The 23409-nt window shown below is 34.4% G+C and overlaps 1 protein-coding gene and 2 long non-coding RNA genes across 3 annotated transcripts; 2 read left to right on the top strand and 1 right to left on the bottom strand.

Moving 5' to 3' along the window:
- Nucleotides 1–1269: 1269 nt before the first annotated feature.
- On the top strand, nt 1270–5487 carry LOC105628033 (AMP-dependent synthetase and ligase family protein). Its single transcript, XM_012209332.4, has 6 exons — nt 1270–2576; nt 3328–3517; nt 4220–4365; nt 4513–4580; nt 4699–4801; nt 5116–5487. Exons 1-6 carry the CDS (start codon nt 1569–1571, stop codon nt 5227–5229), a joined length of 1629 nt encoding a protein of 542 aa, XP_012064722.1. The 5' UTR covers nt 1270–1568; the 3' UTR covers nt 5230–5487.
- Nucleotides 5488–7428: 1941 nt separating this feature from the next.
- On the bottom strand, nt 7429–10270 carry LOC119370200 (uncharacterized). The gene is made up of 2 exons (XR_005177765.2): nt 9869–10270; nt 7429–9738 (listed from the first exon to the last, which is right to left on the bottom strand). It is a non-coding gene; the product is annotated as an uncharacterized LOC119370200 (long non-coding RNA).
- LOC149498861 (uncharacterized) lies at nt 8647–14131 on the top strand. The gene is made up of 3 exons (XR_016318490.1): nt 8647–9400; nt 13113–13184; nt 13918–14131. It is a non-coding gene; the product is annotated as an uncharacterized LOC149498861 (long non-coding RNA).
- Nucleotides 14132–23409: the final 9278 nt, after the last annotated feature.

Below are 23409 nucleotides of genomic sequence, written 5' to 3'. Positions count from 1 at the left end.
CTTTCTTCTCTCTATATATTCTTTGGCATCTATTACTCTTCCTTTCTCATTCACCAAACACTATAATTAGAGATTACATAATAGAAATACCTAACATATGCATAATTAGTTAAGAGACAGAGTGAAGAACATTGGTTCTAAAAATATGCATTTAATGAATAGATTTTCCTCTAAAAGCAGGTTTCATTAATCATTTCCACCTGTTTATCCCTCCAAAGCACTTAAGGGTTAAATTAGTCAATTCATATACCATGATCTTAGCTCATCCTGAGCTAAATAACACTAACTCTTAACAAATTACTATTTTAGTATTTATTTTTCTTCCTCAATAATATCAAAATATTGAGAATATTCAACTACACGTGATCTAAATGGTCTTCTTATTTATTTTGAGAATGAAAGGTGTTATTAGAGATTTTTCAACAATAAAAAATTTTTATCAACTTGATGAATAAACTGAAAGACTATCTCTTGCTGTATATTCTATAATATTTTTTCAATCCATTAAATTTTATAATAAATAAAAAATGGCAAGTATTTTCAACTTGTGAGATAATGGAATCAAACATTTAATTTCCAAGCTGAGATCGTCACTCTCACTCAACCCTTAAAATGCCAAAAGCATTTGTATCTATGCTTGGGTTTGTCTTAATGCTTGTGCCATCAGATTTGACTCTATTATTTGGATTTCCAAGCAGAAGATCCTTATTGTCCACAAAGAATTTCCTTTTTTGACTAGTGCCATATTTCAAATGAATCCACTTGACGTGCATATTATTATGTTCATTTTCCTTTATTTAATCTCTAAATACAAATAAATTAAAATACTATTTATAATCACCGTACTAAAAGAGAAATTTATATATAATTAAAATATATAATGAATTTTTAAATTTTTATTATTTAAATAGTTCAAACACATCATAATCTTGATGTACAAAAGAAAATATATCATAAACTTTTGAAAAGACATGAAGTTGTCACTAAAATATGGATTTTACATTTATATCATCTTTATGCGTATGTAAAGATACGTGTATAATTTTTTTTTAAAAAAATAAATATAATGTTTTAGACCGTTGCTCCTAGGAAAAGAAATGAAAAAAACTGGAAAATAAATCATAAATATTTAAAGAAAATAAACTGCGATTGCTAATTTCTGGGTTCATATCTATGAGTGTCTTCAAAATTAAAATATTACCATATGAACAAAATTTCCATCTTTACCCGCCAAAAAAATAGCTGTCTTATCTATTTATCATCTTCGAGATTAAGAGCAGCAACAACAAGGGTACTTGGATTTTACAATCACATGGCATTTTTTTTGGTTTTTAGCAAGATAGCAACAAAGCATTGAAAAGGTCATATCTGTTTTTTTCTTTTTATTTTTTTGAACCTAAAATGTTATGTCAAGTGGTTAGCTCTATCCTTTTCTTGTGAGGTCACCATTTGATCTTTATAACCAACTAAATATTATTAATACTTTTCCTTCTTCTTCTTCTTCTTCTGCAAATCCACCGAGACTTGCAACGCAGCAAAACCTACAAACTTTATTCTTTCAATTTGCAATGGAGAAATCTGGGTATGGAAGGGATGGAATATACAGGTCGCTAAGACCTACTATTGTTTTTCCTAAAGATCCCAATCTTTCAATGGTTTCGTTTCTTTTTAGAAATTCCAGTTCTTACCCTCATAAACCAGCTCTTATTGATGCAGATTTATCACTAACCTTATCTTTTTCACAGCTCAAATCCATTGTTATAAAGGTCTCCCATGGCCTACTCCGTCTGGGTATTTCTAAAAATGATGTGGTTTTAATCTTTGCTCCCAATTCTTACCACTACCCTATTTGTTTCTTAGCCATCACTTCAATTGGTGCTATTGCAACAACTGCAAACCCTGTTTACACTACCACAGAAGTCTCAAAACAGATAAAAGATTCTAATCCCAAGTTGATTATAACAGTGCCTGAATTATGGAACAAAGTGAAAGATTTCAATTTGCCGACTGTGTTTCTAGGAGCTAAAGAGTCCTTAACTATGGATCCCAATTCAAGAATCAAAAGTTTCCACGATCTTGTTGAGCTAGGAGGGTCGAACTCTGAATTTCCTGCGAGTAATGTGAAGCAAACGGATGTAGCTGCTTTATTGTATTCTTCAGGCACTACTGGGATTAGCAAAGGAGTGATTTTGACTCATGGAAATTTCATTGCAGCTTCTTTAATGGTCACAATTGATCAAGAAATAGCAGGTGAAATGCACCATGTTTTTCTTTGTTGCTTGCCTATGTTTCATGTGTTTGGCTTGGCTGTGATTACTTATTCACAGATGCAAAAGGGGAATGCAGTAGTTTCAATGGGAAAATTTGATTTTGAGATGCTTTTGAAAACTGTGGAGAAGTATAGAGTGACGCATATGTGGGTTGTGCCTCCTATCATACTTGCTTTGGCTAAACACAGCTTGGTTAAGAAATATGATCTGTCCTCATTGCAGCATGTGGGTTCTGGTGCAGCTCCTTTAGGAAAAGAATTGATGGAAGAATGTGCTAAGAGCATTCCTAATGCTGTAGTTGCTCAGGTAGTCCGAACAGCATGTTTAATTTCTTATGAGAATCATTATCTGAGCATGAAAATGTGAAAAATCCATATTCAAATGATTTCAATTAGTTATTTAAACTCATATTGAGGATGAAGATTTTGGTTTGGGTATATAAAACATGCCACACCTGCATTGAATTTTGCTTAGGATATCAACAGAGGTTTGCATGTATGCGTATGAAATATTTGTACTGAGTTAAGATATTTCTTTGCTTTGTTTTGTGGGTTTTGGCATCTAACTGAAGTTTTGGGCTATCTCAATTTATTACTATTGTATTTAGTATCACATATCCGAATCCCTTTGTGGCTGCTATTAAAGAAAAGTTGAATGAAAGTTTTGTTTCTTGAAATATTATATTCATACATAGAGTGCCATTAAGTCTATTAATATCTCAACCGGTTTGTATTTGACTTAAGAAGAAAAAGATTGATGCTTCATACCTTTATTTTATTAATGAAGTGTAGTCGTTGTCCAAATCTTAAATTTATGCGAACTTATGAATTATCTAATTATGCTTTCTGAAGATTGTTAAATCACCCATCATTCTCTTCAGTAATGCTGATTAAACATTCATGTGCAAGGAGTGTAACGAAGTATACAGTTGGCATCCATCAATGCTTATGCTTTTACCAAAGAATTCTAAAAGTGCAACTGTGTACATTTCCTGAAATTTGATGATTTGCTAGAAGTAAGGTTTCTTTTTGATTCAGGATGCTTTCTGTGGTTTCAGGGCTATGGCATGACTGAGACTACTGGTATTATTTCAGTGGAGAATCCAAGGATAGGTGTTCGACATACTGGTTCAGCTGGAACACTTGTCCCTGGAGTTGAAGCGCAAATAGTTAGTGTAGATACTCTGAAGCCTCTTCCTCCAAAACAAACGGGGGAAATTTGGGTTCGGGGACCCAATATGATGCGAGGTAAAACACTTAATTTACTGCTATATTGAGTTCCATTCTTCACAAAAAATGTCTTTACAACGTAGTTTATCTGCATTTATTTTCAACTACAAACACCCATTTCTTTTTCAAAAGTACTATCAAATGCCTCCTGCATTCTTTTCTAGCATCTATTGACTGAATTAGTTCATAGCGGTCCAAAATGGTCTGGAAGTTCATGTCATAAGCCTTGACCATTTTTGATCTGGAACTGGAACACCAAGTTTTACATGTATCCAATAGCTCAGTTGCCATGAGAGTTGTTGTATGATATCATACTGCTAACTTTCGCCTGCTAGCTCTGACATGCTAGTTAACAGGGCCATTTATCTGGACCAAACTCCTCCCTCTCAACTTCTCCTTCACATTAGCACTTGTCAGGTGTTTTAGGCAAATGTTAATCTGAATTGGCTTTTTGCTTAACAATCATGTTCTTTTTAGAAGGCTTATCTTTCCTTGGGATGTCCATCGTCTTCTCTTCTTTTCTTTAGCTTGCTTTCAAGATGAATCAAACAATGTAACAGTCATGATTCCAATTAGACGTTGGATACATTTTGCATATCTGCTTTCTATTATTATTATTATTATTTGATCAGTCTGCTCAGTTTAAATTGGCCATTCTTCCATAGAGTTATTTATCAGGATTAACAACTTTAATCCTACCATGTTTTGAAATTCCGACAGGTTATTTTAACAACCCACAGGCCACAAAGGACACAATAGATAGGAAGGGTTGGGTACATACAGGAGATCTTGGATATTTTGATGAAGATGGGCGACTATATGTTGTTGACCGTATTAAAGAGCTCATCAAATACAAAGGATTCCAGGTAACTTCCCGTATAAAGAAATAGATAAAATACCGAGGCTTTTACTACTTGTAAACTCTATCATAACATCCTTTATGAACTTTGTTAGTTTGTGTCGAATGCCTGCTCTGCTACTGAATCGTTTTTTGATTTGCTTATTCTCATTAGGTTGCACCAGCTGAGCTTGAAGGGCTGCTTGTTTCTCATCCTGAAATATTAGATGCTGTTGTTATCCCGTAAGTTGAACACATACACACATTTGAGCTACTTGCATAAGTTAGCTCATAAGAAATGCTTTTGTTAATCCCTTGCATTTGCACACCAATGATAATTTGAGTCACTTTCACCTTTTAGCTTTCCTGATGCCGAAGCTGGTGAGGTCCCAATTGCATATGTTGTGCGATCGCCTAATAGTTCATTGACTGAAGAAGATGTTCAGAAATTTATTGCTGATCAGGTAAATAGCATGGAGAATCATCATGGGTTTTTTTGAGTTAGTTGAGTTTCATTTATGCTTGAATCCTCCCTCTCCTCATATTCTTCTTTTCATCTTCTTTTTCTGTATTATGTACTCTTAATAATATATCACCGTATATGTCTTTGTGTGATTGGACTTTCTTATTCCCCTAACTGGGGGCAGGAAGAAGATCATGCTTGAGAAATGACTAAAGAAACTGCAGGAGTTCTGCAATTTGCATGTGCTGCTGTTAGTCATTTATTTTCCGTTCTCTGAGGTTGAACACACATTCATTTTCATGTTTTCTTTTGCAGGTTGCGCCTTTCAAAAGATTAAAGAGGGTGAGTTTCATAAACACTGTCCCAAAATCAGCTGCAGGAAAAATCCTCAGACGAGAGCTCATCGAAAAAGTAAAATCGAAGCTATGAGTTTCTATGTTTGTTTCTCTACATTATACATTTGAAATAAATGCATAATTTATAGGATGCCATATTTATCGTCTCTGTACCTTTCTTGTATACCATTTTAAAGGTTAAATACTCTGTAATATTTGACTATTTAGTCCTTCACGTTCAATATAGCACTTCTAGAAGACTAAATAGTTCAGGGTCTAATCACTGTATTTATCAAACAAGAAGACTGAAGTTCTGATTATGACTAAATTTGAAGGACCAAGTTGTTATTTATTCTTATATATATATATATATATATTTTTTTTTTTTTGGCGTGTGATGTGAAATTTATGTTTTGTGATCATGTTTAAAATCAAAATATTGCATGATCACAATTTACGAAAACATTATTGTTTTGTTTATTTTATTTCTCTGTGAATTTATTAAACACTTTAACTTGTAAAATTAGATCAATTAAACATTCATTTAAAAGTTGAAAATTTATGAAAATTATTCTTTCAAAAGTCATGCTAACTATATATCAAGTTGATATTTTATAAATAACAGTCAAAACTCTAAAAATTATTGACATTAATGTCGAAATGTATATAATATTACTAAAATTTATAAGTTTAAATGCATGATAAGTCATCTGTAAAATTTACGAGTGAATTTAGATATTCAACCATTGTTATTACGATAAAAGCAAATATAATATGAAAACAAAATGAATATATGTATTTTTTAAATTATAAATAGTTTATGATATAATTAAATTGCTAAAAAGTAGCCGGTAAAGGTTGGGATTGTAACCTTTAGGCTTTACTGTCCAACGGGATTACACCTCCTAGTCCTAAAGAAAGCTACAGAATAATTGCTTATTAAATTTTATTATCATCGCCAAACAATTAAAATTTCCATTTATTCATAAAATATTTTTTTAAAATATAACATGAGGACTTGATGTCCATCAGAAGTATTTCAAATAACTAACAATATTCACTCTTGTAATTTCGATATACAACTTCCTATCATAAATAAATGAAAAAATAATAATTATCAAAATTCTTCTGAATAATAAAATTAATATAAATGATATTGTTTTTTTTTTTTTGCTTAACCATTATGTAAATAAAAGTATAAATATTTTCATTGGCTACTAAATAGAGATCAGCATTTAATTGAACCGAACTGAATTGGTTCGGTTCAATTTGACCAAATGAATTTTCAAGGCAATAGAAATTGGACAGAACAAATGAATAGCAGGTTAGAATCACTGTTGATGAAGAGCCATAACTCCAAAGTAAATTTAGGGTTAAAAAGTTGGAAAGAAAAGAGGGGACAGAGAGAAGATATGCAAATTAGATTAAAATAGAAGAATAAGCAAATTAGATTTTGTCCAAACAAAAGGATCAGAAAAAATCAAAAGCATAATAGTTAATAAAGGGTCCTTTCTTTTGATTGAACCATAAAAATGTATAAGCTGAAAATCAAATCAAGATTCAGCTCGTCAATGAAATTAAGTTCATTATCCATTTCCCATTATACCTTAAAAAAAGTTCAATAGTGCAGTTATGCATCAATTGAAATGCACAGAAAAGGACATCGACAGAGAAAGAAGCTAAAGAGAAATATTACCAAAAAAAGAAAATAATAATAATAAAGAAGCTAAGGAGACAGTTTTTAATCCAAAGGAGGAGGGAGAGAAATAGATAGGCAGGAGGTAAAAAGATGAAGAGGGTTGGAAAGAGGAAGAGAAGGTTGGACTTTTAGGCCTAACTAGCCCTTTTGCATGGGCTTCAAAATTAGGCCTTGGGCCTGGTAATGAGCCCGCATCAACAATTACATATATAATACTCTATGTGTTCCAATAACACGGTCCACCTTTTATTTTCACAGAGATTAAGAAATTAATAATTATTATAGTTAAAAAATAATTTTATTCATCTAACTTTTCTATTATGCCTATCTTAAATAACACGAGCAATTATTAAATTAGAATAATAAGTAAGAATTAGCCAGGTTATTGAAAATAAGATAAAATTTAATAAGATAATTTAAGAATTAACTATAATGCAATAAAGGAAATGAATTATTTTGGGACAAATCAAAAATGAAACATCGACTATCTTTGGGAACTGAGAGAGTATATATTATTTATGATTTAAATATAAAGGAATAAAATTATGTTGATGTGTTTATACTATTATAGGATACTATAGAACACTAATCGACTTATTATAATTTAAGTAAACCAATTTTTTGTACTATGGACATATTAAACTTATCAACAACCTATTTAAATTGCATTCTAAAACAAATTCAGTTATGGTGCCATTTTTATATTATTTTATCAATGGATCCCGTATCAGACATCTATTCACCTCCTGCTTTGCTTCCTACACCAGAAGGACAGTCAAATAGTCCTTCTATGAGTTTCACTCCTGAGCAATATCACAAGCTACTGTCCTTAATTCAGGAAACCTCTGCTCCTTAATCGTTAATACATCATGTCTCTGTTGCATTTGTTCAACAACAAACAACAACTGCAATTGGAAAATCTGCTATGGCTAATAATTCTTCGATCATCAATCAAGGTTCAGGTATATCTTTTAACTCATTGCCTTTCTCCAATAATAACCCATGGATTTTAGACACAGGTGCAGCAGATCACATATCTGTTTCCTTGTCAGCCTTCACCATTTACAAAAGAATCAAACCTATAACTGTCAAACTCCCCAGTGGTGCACATGTTGTTTCTCATTTTTCTGGCACTATCATTTTCAATTCTGATTTCTATTTAGTTGATGTGCTTTACATTCCTAATTTCACTTTTAATCTCATATCTGTTACCAAGCTTATTTCCACATTGAATTGTAGCTTAAACTTTCAAAATACCTCTTGTTTCATTCAGGCACCTCATTCTTGGAAGATGATTGGTTCAACTAAGATGCAAGAGAGATTGTATGTGTTACTCCATCTTCAACTTCCAACATCAACTTCCTTTGCCTTTAATACTACTGCTTCACATATTCAACAATCACAGTTATTGCATTACAGACTTGGCCATGTTTCTAGCTTTAGACTTTCTGTTTTACATAAAATTTTTCCTTCCATTCCTTGTAATATAGATTCAAGTTCTTGTGACATCTATCATTATGCTAAACAAAAGAAATTACCTTTGACATCTATCATTATGCTAAACAAAAGAAATTACCTTTCTCTGTTAGCAAATCTGTCTCTTCTAAACCATTTCAATTACTTCATGTTGATATATGGGGTCCATTATCCATTACATCTATTAATGGACACATATTTTCTTACCATTGTTGATGATCACACTAGGCACACATGGATTTTTCTAATGAAACATAAATCAGAAACAAGACAACATCTACAATCCTTTATCTCATTCATAGAAAACAAATTTCACACCAAAATTCAAACCATACGATCTGATAATGGTCCAAAATTCCTCATGTCTTCTTTTTATAATTCTAAAGGAATTTTGCATCAAACCACTTATGTGGAAACCCCACTAACAAAATGCCATTGTAGAGCGAAAGCACCAACACATTTTAAACATAGTCCGAGCTTTGATATTTCAATCCCATTTACCCTAAATTTTTTGGTCTTATGCTGTTTCATCATGCAATCTTCCTTTTAAATAGAACCCCTACACCCATTTTACAAGATAAGTCTCCATTTGAAATGCTTTATCACACTATCCCCAATTATGCTAACTTCAAAGTTTTTGGCTTCCTGTGTTTTGCCTCAACTTTAGCAGCTCATAGAACCAAGTTAGCACTAAGGGCCCACAAATGCATCTTTTTAGGCTATAATCTTGGGTCAAGGTTTATATTCTCATGGATCTAGCTACTAGAGAGATTTTTCTTTCTAGAGATGTCCAATTCTCAAAACACATTTTCCTATTCTCTTCTCATGTTACTTCTGATTTTTCTTTTTCACAGCCTGTAGACACTTCTCTTCCAAATTCTGATTACCCAGATTATAATTCTCTCTCACCTAATCTCACTTCTTCTCCATTACCCCCTTCTCAGCCAAATCCCCCATCCATTATTCCATCTTCATAAACCCAACAACCCCTTAGACGTTCAAATCGAATAAGATCAACTCCAGCTTACCTCGATGACTATCACTGCAATTTCTCTGCTTCAACTGAGTCTACATCATCTTCCAAAGTCAGGTACCCCCTTTCTTCTGTTCTTTCCTATAAAAAATTATCTCCTTCTTGTTTCCATTACATTCTTAGCATATCATCTATATCTGAACCAAAAACTTACATATAAGCTATCAAAAGTGAACAATGGAGAAATGCTATGGCTGCTGAGATTGCAGCTCTTGAATCAAATAATACCTGGACCTTAGTTGATTTACCACCTGGCGAAACCCCCATTGGCTGTAAATGGGTATATCAGATTAAGTATAAATCGGATGGAAGCATTGAGAGATTTAAAGCCCCGCTTGTAGCCAAAGGCTATACACAGATTGAGGGCATTGATTACTTGGACACCTTCTCTCCCGCTGCAAAAAACGACAACTATTAGATTGTTATTAGCTTTAGCATCTGTCAATCAATGGTATCTCAAGCAATTAGATGTTAACAATGCGTTTTTACATAGGGATCTGAAGGAGGAAGTTTATATGAACTTACCACTTGGTTAACATTCATCTGATTCTTCTAAGGTTTGGAAATTAGAAAAATCTCTCTATGGCCTTAAACAGGCCAGTCGGCAATGGTTTTTTAAATTGTCTCAAGCTCTTATTGGTTGTGGCTACTCTGAATCTCAGTCTGATCATTCTTTATTTACTCATAAAGTTGGTTCTCCATTTACAGCTATTCTAGTTTATATTGACGATGTAATCTTAGCAGGTAATGATCTTCAAAAGCTTAATCGAATCAAATCCTTTCTTGATATCACTTTCAAGATTAAGGATTTAGGTGACTTAAAGTTCTTCTTGGGCCTTGAAATTGCAAGTTCTAAGTTTGGTATTTCAGTTTGTCAGCGCAAATATGCTTTGAAAATTTTAGCAGATACTGGTTATCTAGCCTTTAAACTAGCAATCACACCCATGGATTCTCATTTTAAATTGAGCGTTGTTTGTGAATCTTTGCCAGATATTTCATCTTATCGTCACCTCATTGGCCGATTATTGTCCCTCACTACTAGGAGGCCTGACTTGTCTTTTACTGTTAATCACTCAGCCAATTCTGTTGTGGGGTCCCTTCGACGTGTGGGACCCACATAAGTTTGAAAGATAAAAAAAGAGAAGAAGATATGTGGTGTCGTGGACACACACAAGTTTGAAGGAAAGAAAAAAAAAAGAAACAATAATCACGTATTTTTATTGTTGGTCAAATGAGGTTGTGAAAAAAAAAGGGAAATTGTTGCTTAACGCATCTATTCGGTGGACGCGTTAATGACGTGTCATTTTCACTTTACAATGTACAAAAACAAAAACATAAATCGAAGAGATCTACTTTGTTAAGTGTAGAAAATTTTAGGAAAGAGTTCCTAAAATTGGGAAAAAGAGAAAATAGTGAGGATTGTAATTCTTGGGGTGTTTTTGGAAAACACTTAGAGTGTTACTATTTTTGTAATCTCTTTTATACCTACTATTTTTAGTGGAAGAATTATTTGGAGTTTTTGTCCCGTGGACGTAGCCCATAACAGTTGAAGGGTGAACCACGTAAATCTCGGTGTTCTTATTTTTTTCATCTGGCATTTATGATAATTATTTAATTATTACCGTGATTATTATTTCTGGTGGATTCGATCGTCAATATCCAATACAAAATTATTGGAGGTATATGTGGTAATATTAATTTTATTTTACTTTTACCACCGGTATTTTTCTGCGGCCCCACTCGGGATCAGTTATCCCAACAACTGGTATAGGCACGCTTGCATCTCGTCTTCTAAGGACATACCGCTAACTGGGATACTCTTATGGTATCATTGAGTAACTCAGCTCGAAGTGGTGTGGTAACGATGTCTATGGTAAAGAATAGACTACTCAATGAAGAACTACGAAGAAGAGATGTTGCCAGTACCAGTTCACAAGCCCCTTGTCACAGAGAATAGGGGTCTGAGCAAGAGTAGAGGTCCAAGGCATGTAAAGTCAGGTGGTAGATCTAAGTCCAGAGAGATGAGAAAATGTTACCATTGCGGTAAGGAGAGTCATCTCAAAAGAAATTGTCATTTACTCAAACAGGATAATGCAGACCGAAGACAGGAGAATGACAGAAATATATCTGCTACAGTCTCAGGAGAAGATGGTGAGGTGACTTTAGTCACTCATGATGCAAATTGCTGTCATGTTGGGTGTAATATCCTCAATTTTGTAGTTCTTTCTATTTTAGCTTTTTCGATGAATTCGGTTATCCGAATAAAAGGAAAACTTAAAATAATGGAAAACACTATAGATTGAGGATATTAATATTAATTAAATGAAACATTAATTGATCTTTACAAATCCATGTGAAAGCTTAAAGGAAATCAAAAATGAGTTGAAAGATGAATGACTTCTCGGTAAAGCACGATTTTACCTGAAAAGCCTGAAAAACGGTAATTTCCGTACGATTTTTACCAAGTGAAGTTTAGAATATTAAATACGCTTGGTTTATACCTAATAGGACTAAAGTAAAATGATTAAAAAGATTAGAGTGCCAAAGGATGAAGGGAAAACAAAAGGGAGGATTATAGTGCAATTTGCATTTAAAGGACATGGAAGGAATTTTTAATAAAGTTTATTATATAATTTTATTGAAGAAGAGGAAAGAACCACGACACTTCACTCATTGTTGCAGGCCAAACCGTTTAAGAAGAGAGGAGGAGGGTTTTGAGTCAAAACCAAGCAAAAAGAAGGTGAAAATCAAAGAATTTTCAAGTAATTCTTAAGAAAAGGTCAGTTATTTTCACTTCCTCCTTCATTTCTATGGATTACTTTTTGAATTCCATGAACTTTGAAGTGAGGTGCTTGTTTGTGTAATCTGATTTGGTGAAGATGAAGTGATGAGAAGTGATTTTAAGGTGATTTAAGATGATTGAAAGTAGTTATGCATGAATTCAAAGTCTAAGTTGCATAAGTCACCAAGATGGATGATTTTGAGTTTGTTCTTGATATGCCATGAACTAGGGATTCTGATATATCTTATATTATGATGTTATTTCAGTAATAGAAGAGTTGGATTGCATGAATTTGTGTTGGAAGTGAGTTGAGAATGCTTAAATAAACTTATCATTGTTGGACATGTTACAGTTATGCTGCCTGACATTCAGCTTCTGTAATTGACCTATTTGACTAAGCAAATGAACTCCAAAATTTATGAAATTTGATATGGAGATAGGCTGAGATGTTGGGTAGGTCGTGTTAAAATTTAAAGGCCATTGGATAAAAGGAAATGGAGTTATAATTAAATTAGTACAGGCTGCTCAGCATGAGAAAAACTGAACTTCAGATTCTATAATTATGTCATTTAAAAATGCAAATGAGCTTTAAAAATTATGAAATTTTCCAGAACAGTACCCTAAGATGTTTGGAACATGCTGTCAAAATTTCAGGGCAATTGAATATGGGGAATTCAAGATATAGTCAACGCAATGCCAGCTACTCAAATGCTGAAATTCTGCATTTCATAAACCTTGAACGAATTTAGCATGCTATTCACTTCTATTGTTTTCATTGTTAGTATTTTGTGTCTAGGATGTGGTTAAGTGTTGGATATGAAGTGTTTCATGCTTAAACTCAGATCATATAACACTTGAACAAGTATAGTGAAAATGAAAGAAAAAGCATGAGACTACATTCTAATGCTTAATTTACATTCTTATAGAAGTGCATGTGTGTACATTGTGTAGTATGATCTTAATGTGAGTATTAATATCATGCTACAGCTGCTGAGAGAAAGGGAGTTGAGGAGAGGGTGATTACTAGAGGAAAAGGGCTAGGGGAGCAATCTAGTTCAGGTTAGTGTATATTATTCCTTTCCTACTTTTATTTAAACAAAATGAAATTGATTTTGCAAAATATTTTCAATGGATTTGCTTTATGAATTATAATTATATTCATAAGTTTTTTGAAGAGGAAAAAGATTATTTTGAAAGCATACGACCGAATGATATTTGTAAATGAATTTTATGATTCTTATACTGTGAAAGAGGAGGACGTTGGCCAATTGATATCTGTAGTATGAGGGGTGGCCGTGATTAAATGTTTTTAGCAGTGGTTGTGAAATGAAATGTTGTCCATTGTGATTTTGATATTAGTACATAAATGGAATGGTTTAAAAGTCTTACAGCTGATATAGATATGGTTATTACCCCGAATATCATTTCATTTGTTGAAGTTGATATTACGATCGATTGAACATGGATATCATCACTAGATGATATATGATTGATATGAAATTCTCCCTCCATGTTGAGGTTGTAGATTGCTCCCTCTTCTGTTGAAATCATATCACAGATTGAGGTTGTAGATAGCAGGTCTAGATGTGCACATTAGACACTGATGGCCCTCAGAATTGACTCTATAAAAGCTGTAAAGACTATATTATGAATTGATGATTTAAATGGTATTGATTTATTTTGTTTCTTATTTTCTTTACCATGGTGGATTTATGAATTGTCATTCCTTATTATTTTTATTAGTACACCACTAAGCATATGCTTAGCGATAGTTGCTTTTGTACTATCGCAGGTAAAGGAAAGGAAAAAGAACCAAGAGAGGATCATTTTTATTTGATGTAGATAGTATGCTACTGATGTAGCTATTGTATATTTGACTTCTTTTGGAATATGTATGATGTATTAAACATTAACAGATCATTTATGTATATTTGAGCAGATTCATGTAAATTATGATTATATGAATTTGAAAATTTATAGTCTATTAAAGTAATTAATTTCTATTATGTATCTAAGATTTAAACATGACTCCAATATGTAATTAAATCATCCATGGACTTATGGGTTATGGAACCATTTTATTTTATGTTTTTTTTTTATAATATGTTTAAGAAATTATATTGAGATTAATATCTACCAAAAGAAGTTATATATATTTAATAACTAAATTATTTTGCTACAAGATATAAAAATTGTCATGGCCCTTGACATGGCTGAATATTGTCCGCTTTGGGCCCTTCCGTACGAGGTCACCCTCACAGTTTTGTTCTTGGGGGAAATGGGAAACTTCCCAGGAGGTCACCCATCTTAGGATTTCCGTTAAACGAGCACGCTTAACCCTGGAGTTCTTCCAACTCTCCAGCCATTTCACCACCAAAACGCGTCCTACCATTCAAGGCACCACCCCTCTTATGTATAGGACCACCCCCTCGTACTTAACTGATGTGGGATTTGCCTAAGGTGTGCTGGCCTTGCCACATACACCCCCCCTTGGGGACTCAGCGTCCTCGCTAAGGTTTGCCCCACCACCGGCCAGAGGAACGAGGGTCGGCTCTGATACCAATTGTCATAGCCCTCCCTTTGGTAAGTATTGTCCGCTTTGGAGAGTTACTAGCTACATTCCTCCTCACGGATTTGTCCCTTTAGGCAGGCTTTACAACCCACCCAAAAGGCGCCTACCAAGTTGAGAGACCACCCCTCTTATGTATAGGACCGCCCCCTCGTCCTTAACCGATGTGGGATTTGCCTAAGGTGTGCTGGCCTTGCCACATACACCCCCCCTTGGGGACTCAGCGTCCTCGCTGAGGTTTGCCCCACCACCGGCCAGAGGAACGAGGGTCGGCTCTGATACCAATTGTCATGGCCCTTGACATGGCTGAATATTGTCCGCTTTAGGCCCTTCCGTACGAGGTCACCCTCACGGTTTTGTTCTTGGGGGAAATGGGAAACTTCCCAGGAGGTCACCCATCTTAGGATTTCCGTTAAGCGAGCACGCTTAACCCTGGAGTTCTTCCAACTCTCCAGCCATTTCACCACCAAAACGCGTCCTACCATTCAAGGCACCACCCCTCTTATGTATAGGACCGCCCCCTCGTCCTTAACTGATGTGGGATTTGCCTAAGGTGTGCTGGCCTTGCCACATACACCCCCCCCTTGGGGACTCAGCGTCCTCGCTGAGGTTTGCCCCACCACCGGCCAGAGGAACGAGGGTCGGCTCTGATACCAATTGTCATAGCCCTCCCCTTGGTAAGTATTGTCCGCTTTGGAGAGTTACTAGCTACATTCCTCCTCACGGATTTGTCCCTTTAGGCAGGCTTTACAACCCACCCAAAAGGCGCCTACCAAGTTGAGAGACCACCCCTCTTATGTATAGGACCGCCCCCTCGTCCTTAACCGATGTGGGATTTGCCTAAGGTGTGCTGGCCTTGCCACATACACCCCCCCTTGGGGACTCAGCATCCTCGCTGAGGTTTGCCCCACCACCGGCCAGAGGAACGAGGGTTAAGTCCCTTGTAGTATACTTAGTAAGCATTTATAAGAATTAAGTGCTTATTAATTATATTACGGGCGACATGCCATGTCTTACAGTAGGGTAAGATGTGACATTGGGGATGTAGATACTGAGTGGATAGTAGACTCTGGTGCTTCATACCACTGTGTTCCAAAAAGGAAATACTTTTCCACTTATAAAGCAGGAGATTTTGGCACTATTAAAATGGGAAATAATAGTGTCTCGCAAGTGGTGGGAATCGGTGATATCTGCATAAAGACAAGTGTCGGGTGCACATTAACACTTAAAAATGTGAGACATATTCCTGATCTTTGGTTGAACCTGTTATCTGTCAGTGTACTAGACAAGGAAGACTATCACCATCATACAGGTGACGGTAATTGGAAACTCACCAAAGGATCTTTGGTGATGGTGAGAGGAAAATTATGTTGCTCGCTGTATAAGACGCACGCAATAATATGTGCAGGTCAACTGAATACAGTTGAAGATGATGCTTCACCAAATTTGTGGCATAGGCGGCTGGCGCACGTTAGTGAGAAATGGTTGAATATGTTGGCTAAGAAGTCCCTCATACCATTAGCCAAAGGTAAAATCAACCCTTGTGATCATTGTTTATTTGGGAAGCAACATCGAGTCTCATTTTTGAAAAGCTCTAGAAGGAGAGACAACAAGTTGGAGTTGGTACACTCTGACGTATGTGGTCCCATGAAGGTAGAATCACTTAGAGGAAATAGGTATTTTCTTATCTTCATTGATGATTTCTCGCAAAAAATATGGATATATTTGTTGCGCACAAAAGACCAAGTATTCAAGCACTTTCAGCAATTCCACGCGATGGTGGAAAGGGAGACTAAAGTGGCATTGAAGTGTTTGCGCACGGATAATGGTGGTGAATATATCTCTGAGGAGTTTAGAGATTATTGTAGTCAGCACGGTATCAGGCATGAAAAGACAGTTCCTGGTATGCCTCAACACAACAGCGTTGCTGAACGGATGAATCGCACCATTATTGAGAGAGTCATATCCATGCTCAAAATGACCAACTTACCTAAGCCATTTTGGGGAGAAGCTGCCAATACTGCTGTCCACCTAATCAACTGACTACCTTCAGCACCATTGGATTTTGATATCCCGGAGAAGGTCTGGACAGGTAGAAATATTTCATACTCTCACCTGAGGGTATTTGGCTGCAAGGCATTTATGCATGCTCCGAAGGAGCAGAGATCAAAGCTTGACGACAAGTCAGTTCCTTGCACTTTTGTTGGTTACGGAGACGAAGAGTTTGGCTATAGGTTGTGGGACCCAGTGAAAAAGAAAGTTGTCCGGAGCCGAGACGTAGTATTCTACGAGAATGAGATCATGCCAGATATAACTTGTGAAAAATTCACAAGTGATGGTGCTATTGATATTACACCAGGAAGCATTCCTACAGATGATGCCACAGGAGGAGGAATGCCAGAATCAGAACGAGAAGAAGAAGAAGAAGAGCCAGTCGTAGGGGATCAAGAGACAATTGTAGATGATAACAGTGATGCAAAGGGTGTTGAGCAGGGGGAGCTAGAGAACCCCATTACACCAGAAGGAGTTGAACCTCAGTTAAGAAGGTCAACTAGAGAGCGCCAACCATCTACAAGGTACCCTAGTTCTGATTACATTTTGATTACTGATGAGGGGGAGCCAGAGAGCTTCCAAGATGTGCAATCTTGCAAAGATAAAGATTGTTGGATAAAAGCCATGCAAGAAGAGATGAATTCTTTGAAAAAGAATAATACATATGAGCTGGTGAAACTTCCAAAAGGGAAGAGAACACTCAAGAACAAATGGGTGTACAAACTGAAGAAAGATGATGGCAACCTAGTGAGATACAAAGCTCGATTGGTCGTCAAAGGCTTTACTTAAAAGAAAGGTATTGACTTTGATGAGATTTTTTCACCAGTTGTGAAAATGAGTTCTATTTGAGTTGTGCTAGGTCTTATAGCCAATTTGAATCTTGAGTTAGAGCAGCTTGATGTAAAGACCGCATTCTTGCATGGGGATCTAGAAGAAGAAATCTATATGGAACAACCAGAAGGTTTCAAGGTCAAGGGAAAAGAGGACATGGTTTGTCGCTTGAAGAAGAGCTTGTACGGGTTGAAACAAGCGCCGCGACAATGGTATAAAAGTTTGATTCTTTCGTGGTGAATCAAGGCTACAAAAGGACAGATGCAGATCCTTGTGTATATGTCCAGAAATTCCCTAATGGTAAATTTATCATCCTTCTCTTATATGTTGATGATATGCTAATCGTTGGACTAGATGCACATATGATTAGCAAGTTAAAGAGTGATTTGTCAAAAGCATTTGACATGAAGGATTTGGGATCGGCAAGGCGAATTCTCAGAATGGAGATTATTCGAGACAGAAAGTCCTGCAGGTTATGGTTATCGCAGGAAAAATATATTGAACGAATTTTAGAGAGGTTCAATATGAAGAATGCTAAACCAGTTAGCACTCCGCTTGCCGCTCACTTCAAGTTGACTAGGAAATCCTACCCATCAACAGAGAAAGAAAAAGGAGATATGTCAAATGTTCCATATTCTTCAGCGGTCGGAAGTTTAATGTACGCAATGGTGTGTACGAAACCAGATATCGCTCATGTAGTTGGCGTTGTGAGTCGATTTCTGTCAAATCCCCAGAAGACACACTGGGAAGCAGTGAAGTGGATTTTCAGATACTTGAGAGGAACTTCAAAGTTATGTTTAACATTTGGAGGTGAAAAGTCTACACTTGTTGGTTACACAGATGCAGATATGGTCGGTGATCTTGATGAAAGAAAATCTACATCAGGATACCTATTTACATTCTCAGGGGGAGCTATTTCATGGCAGTCAAGATTACAAAAATGTGTTTCGTTATCAACGACTGAAGCAGAGTACGTTGCAGCAACGAAAGCAGGAAAGAAAATGCTCTGGTTAAAGCGATTCTTTCAAGAATTGGGTGTGCAGCAGGAAGAATATATAGTTTATTGTGATAGTCAAAGTGCGTTAGACTTGAGCAAAAATACTATGTATCATGCATGAACGAAGCACATTGATGTAAGATATCATTGGCTTAGACTTGCCATTGAAGAGAAACAGTTTCAGTTGCGGAAAATCCATACAGATAGAAATGCTGCGGATATACTGACAAAGGTCGTTCCGAAGGAGAAGTTCGAGCTATGTGTCAAAGCAGCAGGGATGGAAAGTCCCACCATGTAGTCGGGAGGGGGAGAATTGTTGTGGGGTCCCTTCGACATGTGGGACCCACACAAGTTTTTAAAAAAAAAAAAGAGAAGAAGATGTGTGGTGTTGTGGACCCACATAAGTTTGAAGAAAAGAAAAAAAAAGGAAACAACAATCTCGTATTTTTATTGTTGGTCAAATGAGGTTGCATACAAAGAAAAAAAAAGGGAAATTGTTGAAAGTTTGGACGCGTGATTAACGCATCCATTCGGTGGACGCATTAATGACGCGTCCCCTTCTCCTATAAATAGAAGAAGGATTTTCACTTCACAATGTACAAAAACAAAAATATAAAACGAAGAGATCTACATTGTTAAGTGTAGAAAATTTTAGGAAAGAGTTCCTAAAATTGGGAAAGAGAGAAAATAGTGAGGATTGTAATTTTTGGGGTGTTTTTGGGAAACACTTAGAGTGCCACTATTTTTGTAATCTCTTTTGTACCTACTATTTTTAGTGGAAGAATTATTTGGAGTTTTTGTCCCGTGGACGTATCCCATAACAGTTGAAGGGTGAATCACGTAAATCTCGGTGTTCTTATTTTTTCATCTGGCATTTACGATAATTATTTAATTATTACCGTGGTTATTATTTCTGGTGGATTCGATTATCAATATCCAATACAAAATTATTGGAGGTATATGTGGTAATAGTAATTTTATTTTACTTTTACTACCGGTATTTTTCCGCGGCCCCACTCGGGATCAGTTATCCCAACAAATTCCTAAGTAATCCAACTGTGTTTCATCATCAAGCTTTAAATAGAATCCTTCGCTATATCAAACATACACTTGGCAAAGGATTATCTTTCCCATCATCGTCTACTCTTTAGCTTAAGGCCTTCAATGATTCTGATTGGGCCGGTTGTGTGGATTCTTGCAAGTCCATTACTGGATTCAGTTTTTATCTTGGTTCATTATTAATCAATTGGAAATCTAAGAAACAAAGCACAATCTCTAAGTCTTCTTCTGAGGCAGAATATAGAGCACTCGCAATTATGACTTGCGAAATTCAATGGATTATGTTTCTGCTTAAAGATCTTTCTATTCCCCATCTTAATGTTGCTAGTGTTTACTTAGCTGGAATCTTATAACTAATTTCCCGCTCATCTCTTGTATATAAAAGCAATTTCTTTATTCATGTAAATAGTAGTGATAAATACAATATCATTTTTACCAAAATTGCTTTCGTGTTATAAGACAATAAACATACAAAAAAGAAAAGAAAGAGAGATGAATTAAATATATATTTATTAATTTTTTTGAAAATATAATTAATTAATAAAAATATTAAGAAGTACAAATAAACATATAGATCAGACATAAAATTTTACTATTAGCTAATAAAGTTCACTGATCTCTTAACGAAATAAAAGAATTCATATCCTTCTGAATAATTTGAATAATGAAACTAAAACTAAAAAAATTATAATATTAAATTTTTCCTCTTGGATTTAATCTTGACCAAAAATATAAATCTTCATAGTAATAACTAGTCTGTTAATTGATTTGGACTTCACAATAATAACTCATCTGGATCACTTTTTCAATAGTTTGCAATATATGATAAATATAGATGAGTTTCTACCGCTATACGTCAATAGCATCAATGGAGGAACAAGCTGCACTAGCAGGCTCCATCGATCGAAGATCTAGACCTACAAATCAAGATCTAAAGTCTCCAATCAAATAAAATTAAATATCATAGTTTTATTTAGTAATAAAGCCTCACAAAGTAGGGACAAAAAAAAACTCTAAATATGGAGACAACCAACAATAACAAAAAAAAAAAAAAAAGATAGATATATTATAGAAAAAACAGATCCGAGTTTATTAACGCAAAAGAAGATTAAAAGCAAAAGAAGGTGAAGTGAAAGAGATAGTAAAAAATAGAAGGTATGGGCTATCGCTACTAAATAGCTGCAGTCCCAAACTAAAATTAGGGTTAGAAAATTAAAGAGAAAAAAAAAAGAGAGAGAAAGAGACCCAATAACTAGAAAATTCTAATTAAATACTCCCTCCTTCTTGTTTTGTTTGCTTGTTATTCCTTTTTTGGAAGTCCCAAAATGTTTGCAAGGTTTCTAAATTTAGATATGAATAATTATTTTTCCCTTAATAACCTTTATGATTATTCATTAAATGAAGAACTTTTATTAATATCTTAATGAGTTAAGGGTAAAAAAGGGCAAAATAACTTTTGTTGACTAAATTCTTAATATGCGTATTTTGTCAAACCATGCAAAGAAAATGGGAGGGAGGGAGCATATATTTATGTTTGAGAACATTTACTCTCTCCATCCTAAAAAATAGTCCATCTTTCCTTTTTTGTTTGTCTCAAAATATAATCCACTTTCCTTTTTTACATTATAGTTAATCTTTAATTGTCTACTACACTCTTATTAAATTACCTTATTTTCAATAACCCTCAATAATTATTAGTTATTATTTCAATACTCATGTGTTATTTAAGATGAGCATAATATAAAAGTTATATGAATAAAATTATCTTTTAATCATATTTCTTAATCTATATGAAAATAGAAAGTAGGCTATCTTTTTGAGACAGAGGGAGTATTTAGTAAATATCTCATGTGCTCAAGTGATATTAGAACTACCCAAGAAAAGTATATTGATGTTTGTCGATTCCACCAAAAATTAATTGCTGAATTTAACTGCAGAAGCGATGAATTCAAGTCGAACCCTAAAGATTAAAATCTTAATTTTTTGCATTATTTTGTAAGACAAAAAAGGGGGTTGGTTTGTGGAAATTCAATCAACGTAATCAAAAGAAAAGTAACTAATAAACTTAAATTTGAATTCAATCTAACAAACATTCAATTCAAGGTGGTTTGTAATCCAATGCATAAATAATCACAGACAAATTATGAATTAATTATTTCTTGAATACTTAACTGAAACTTACCAACAAGCATGATAAATTCCTTGACTTCCCTATTATCATTAATTTGAGCCCAACACCCTCATTAACTCTAATTATTAAATGAACCGGAATTAAGCAGTCCTTTTCAATCTAATAAAAACATTAAGAACATGAAGTAGTAAAACTTGCATAACAATTTAAAAAGCATAAATTGTTCAATTCAACCCTATTGTTTCTTTACATTATTACTGAAAACTTGGAACATAATCAGTAAAACATAATTGCTATTAACATGCAATCTTACATAACAATTACGGATTATGAAGATGAAATAGCACTTAATCATACCAAATAATTGACTAATAGGCCTTTTTAGCAAATCATTCAATAGAACTAACACCTTAAATGCAAGAAACAACAGATATTCAAAGAGAATCAATTTAAAGTAAGAACATGTCTTACAAATATACAAATGGATGTTGAATCCCTTGAATTGAACTAAGAAATTAGTCACTCATACTCATGGCTTACAATCACTAAAACAAAAGAATAAAGAAAGATACTCAAAATATATGATGAACTAAGTAAAAACCTTAATATCTTGCTTCTTCCAAAATCACTCATTTTATAGCCTCAAAGACAACTGAAAATCCCCAATTAATTAGGGATTTTGAAAGCAATCAATTTAAAATCTTCTCGTTCTGATTTTTCTCTCCCTTTTTTTAGCCCTTCTCTTTTTGAATCTCTCTCTGATTCTCCAACAAACTTGAAGATCTCTTTCTCAACTTTCCAACGAGCTATCATTTCCAAAACGGATACTTACAGCTAAAGATACGGTAAAAACACCGAGGTAGGTCTTCAACATACGTTACAACAAAACGATCAACATGTCTATTGTTTTTAACACTCAAAACGACGTCATTTCACTTAGTGGCCTTCATAACAATTGTAGAGCTGGCTGTTAAGGTTCAAATGGGCCTGGGCTGAGTTTATTTGGACATGTAAAACTCCATATATGAATTAAGTACTGAAACCTGCTGTGTGTGCTCATTCTAAACAGTTCTCCTGGATTCAGAACCACTTTTGATCAATATTGAGGCTGAACTGGATTTTGATCCTTCTTAGACATTTGTAGAGTTTTGTTTTATCTTTCTTATGAATGAAACAGATTCCAGTTTGGAGGACTATAACTTCATAGATTCTTGAAAAACCGAACAAAGGTCAAGATAATAAAAATGCTGAAAATTTCTTAATTTAATGATATTATTCCAAAATTAATTAAGATCATGTCTAATTGATAAAAATTGTCTAACCAACTAAGTTAAACTTAAAAATAATTTAGAAATACCAACAATATTGAGAATAAAAATAACAAATTATGCACATATCATATATATATATATATATATAACCTTTATTTTGTGGACATTAAAAATATGAAATGTTATTTCATATATTAATGAATCAAATATGTGATATTTGAGGTAATGAAGCGTTTCATGGTATACAAAATTTCTTTTTATGTATATTTTAAGGATGATATTAACATGATGGTTGGTCATGGACTTAGGATATCTATATCTATTTATATAAACCTATAAAAGCTGAATCATATTTGATCATGCCGAACGATATT

The sequence above is a fragment of the Jatropha curcas genome, chromosome 1, assembly GCF_041381405.1.
Source record: "Jatropha curcas cultivar XTBG-Jc1 chromosome 1, XTBG_Jcur_1.0, whole genome shotgun sequence".
NCBI classification, from domain to species: Eukaryota; Viridiplantae; Streptophyta; class Magnoliopsida; order Malpighiales; family Euphorbiaceae; genus Jatropha; species Jatropha curcas.
The sequence above is the reverse complement of the archived record's forward strand: the minus strand, read 5'-3'. Positions and strand labels throughout refer to the sequence as shown.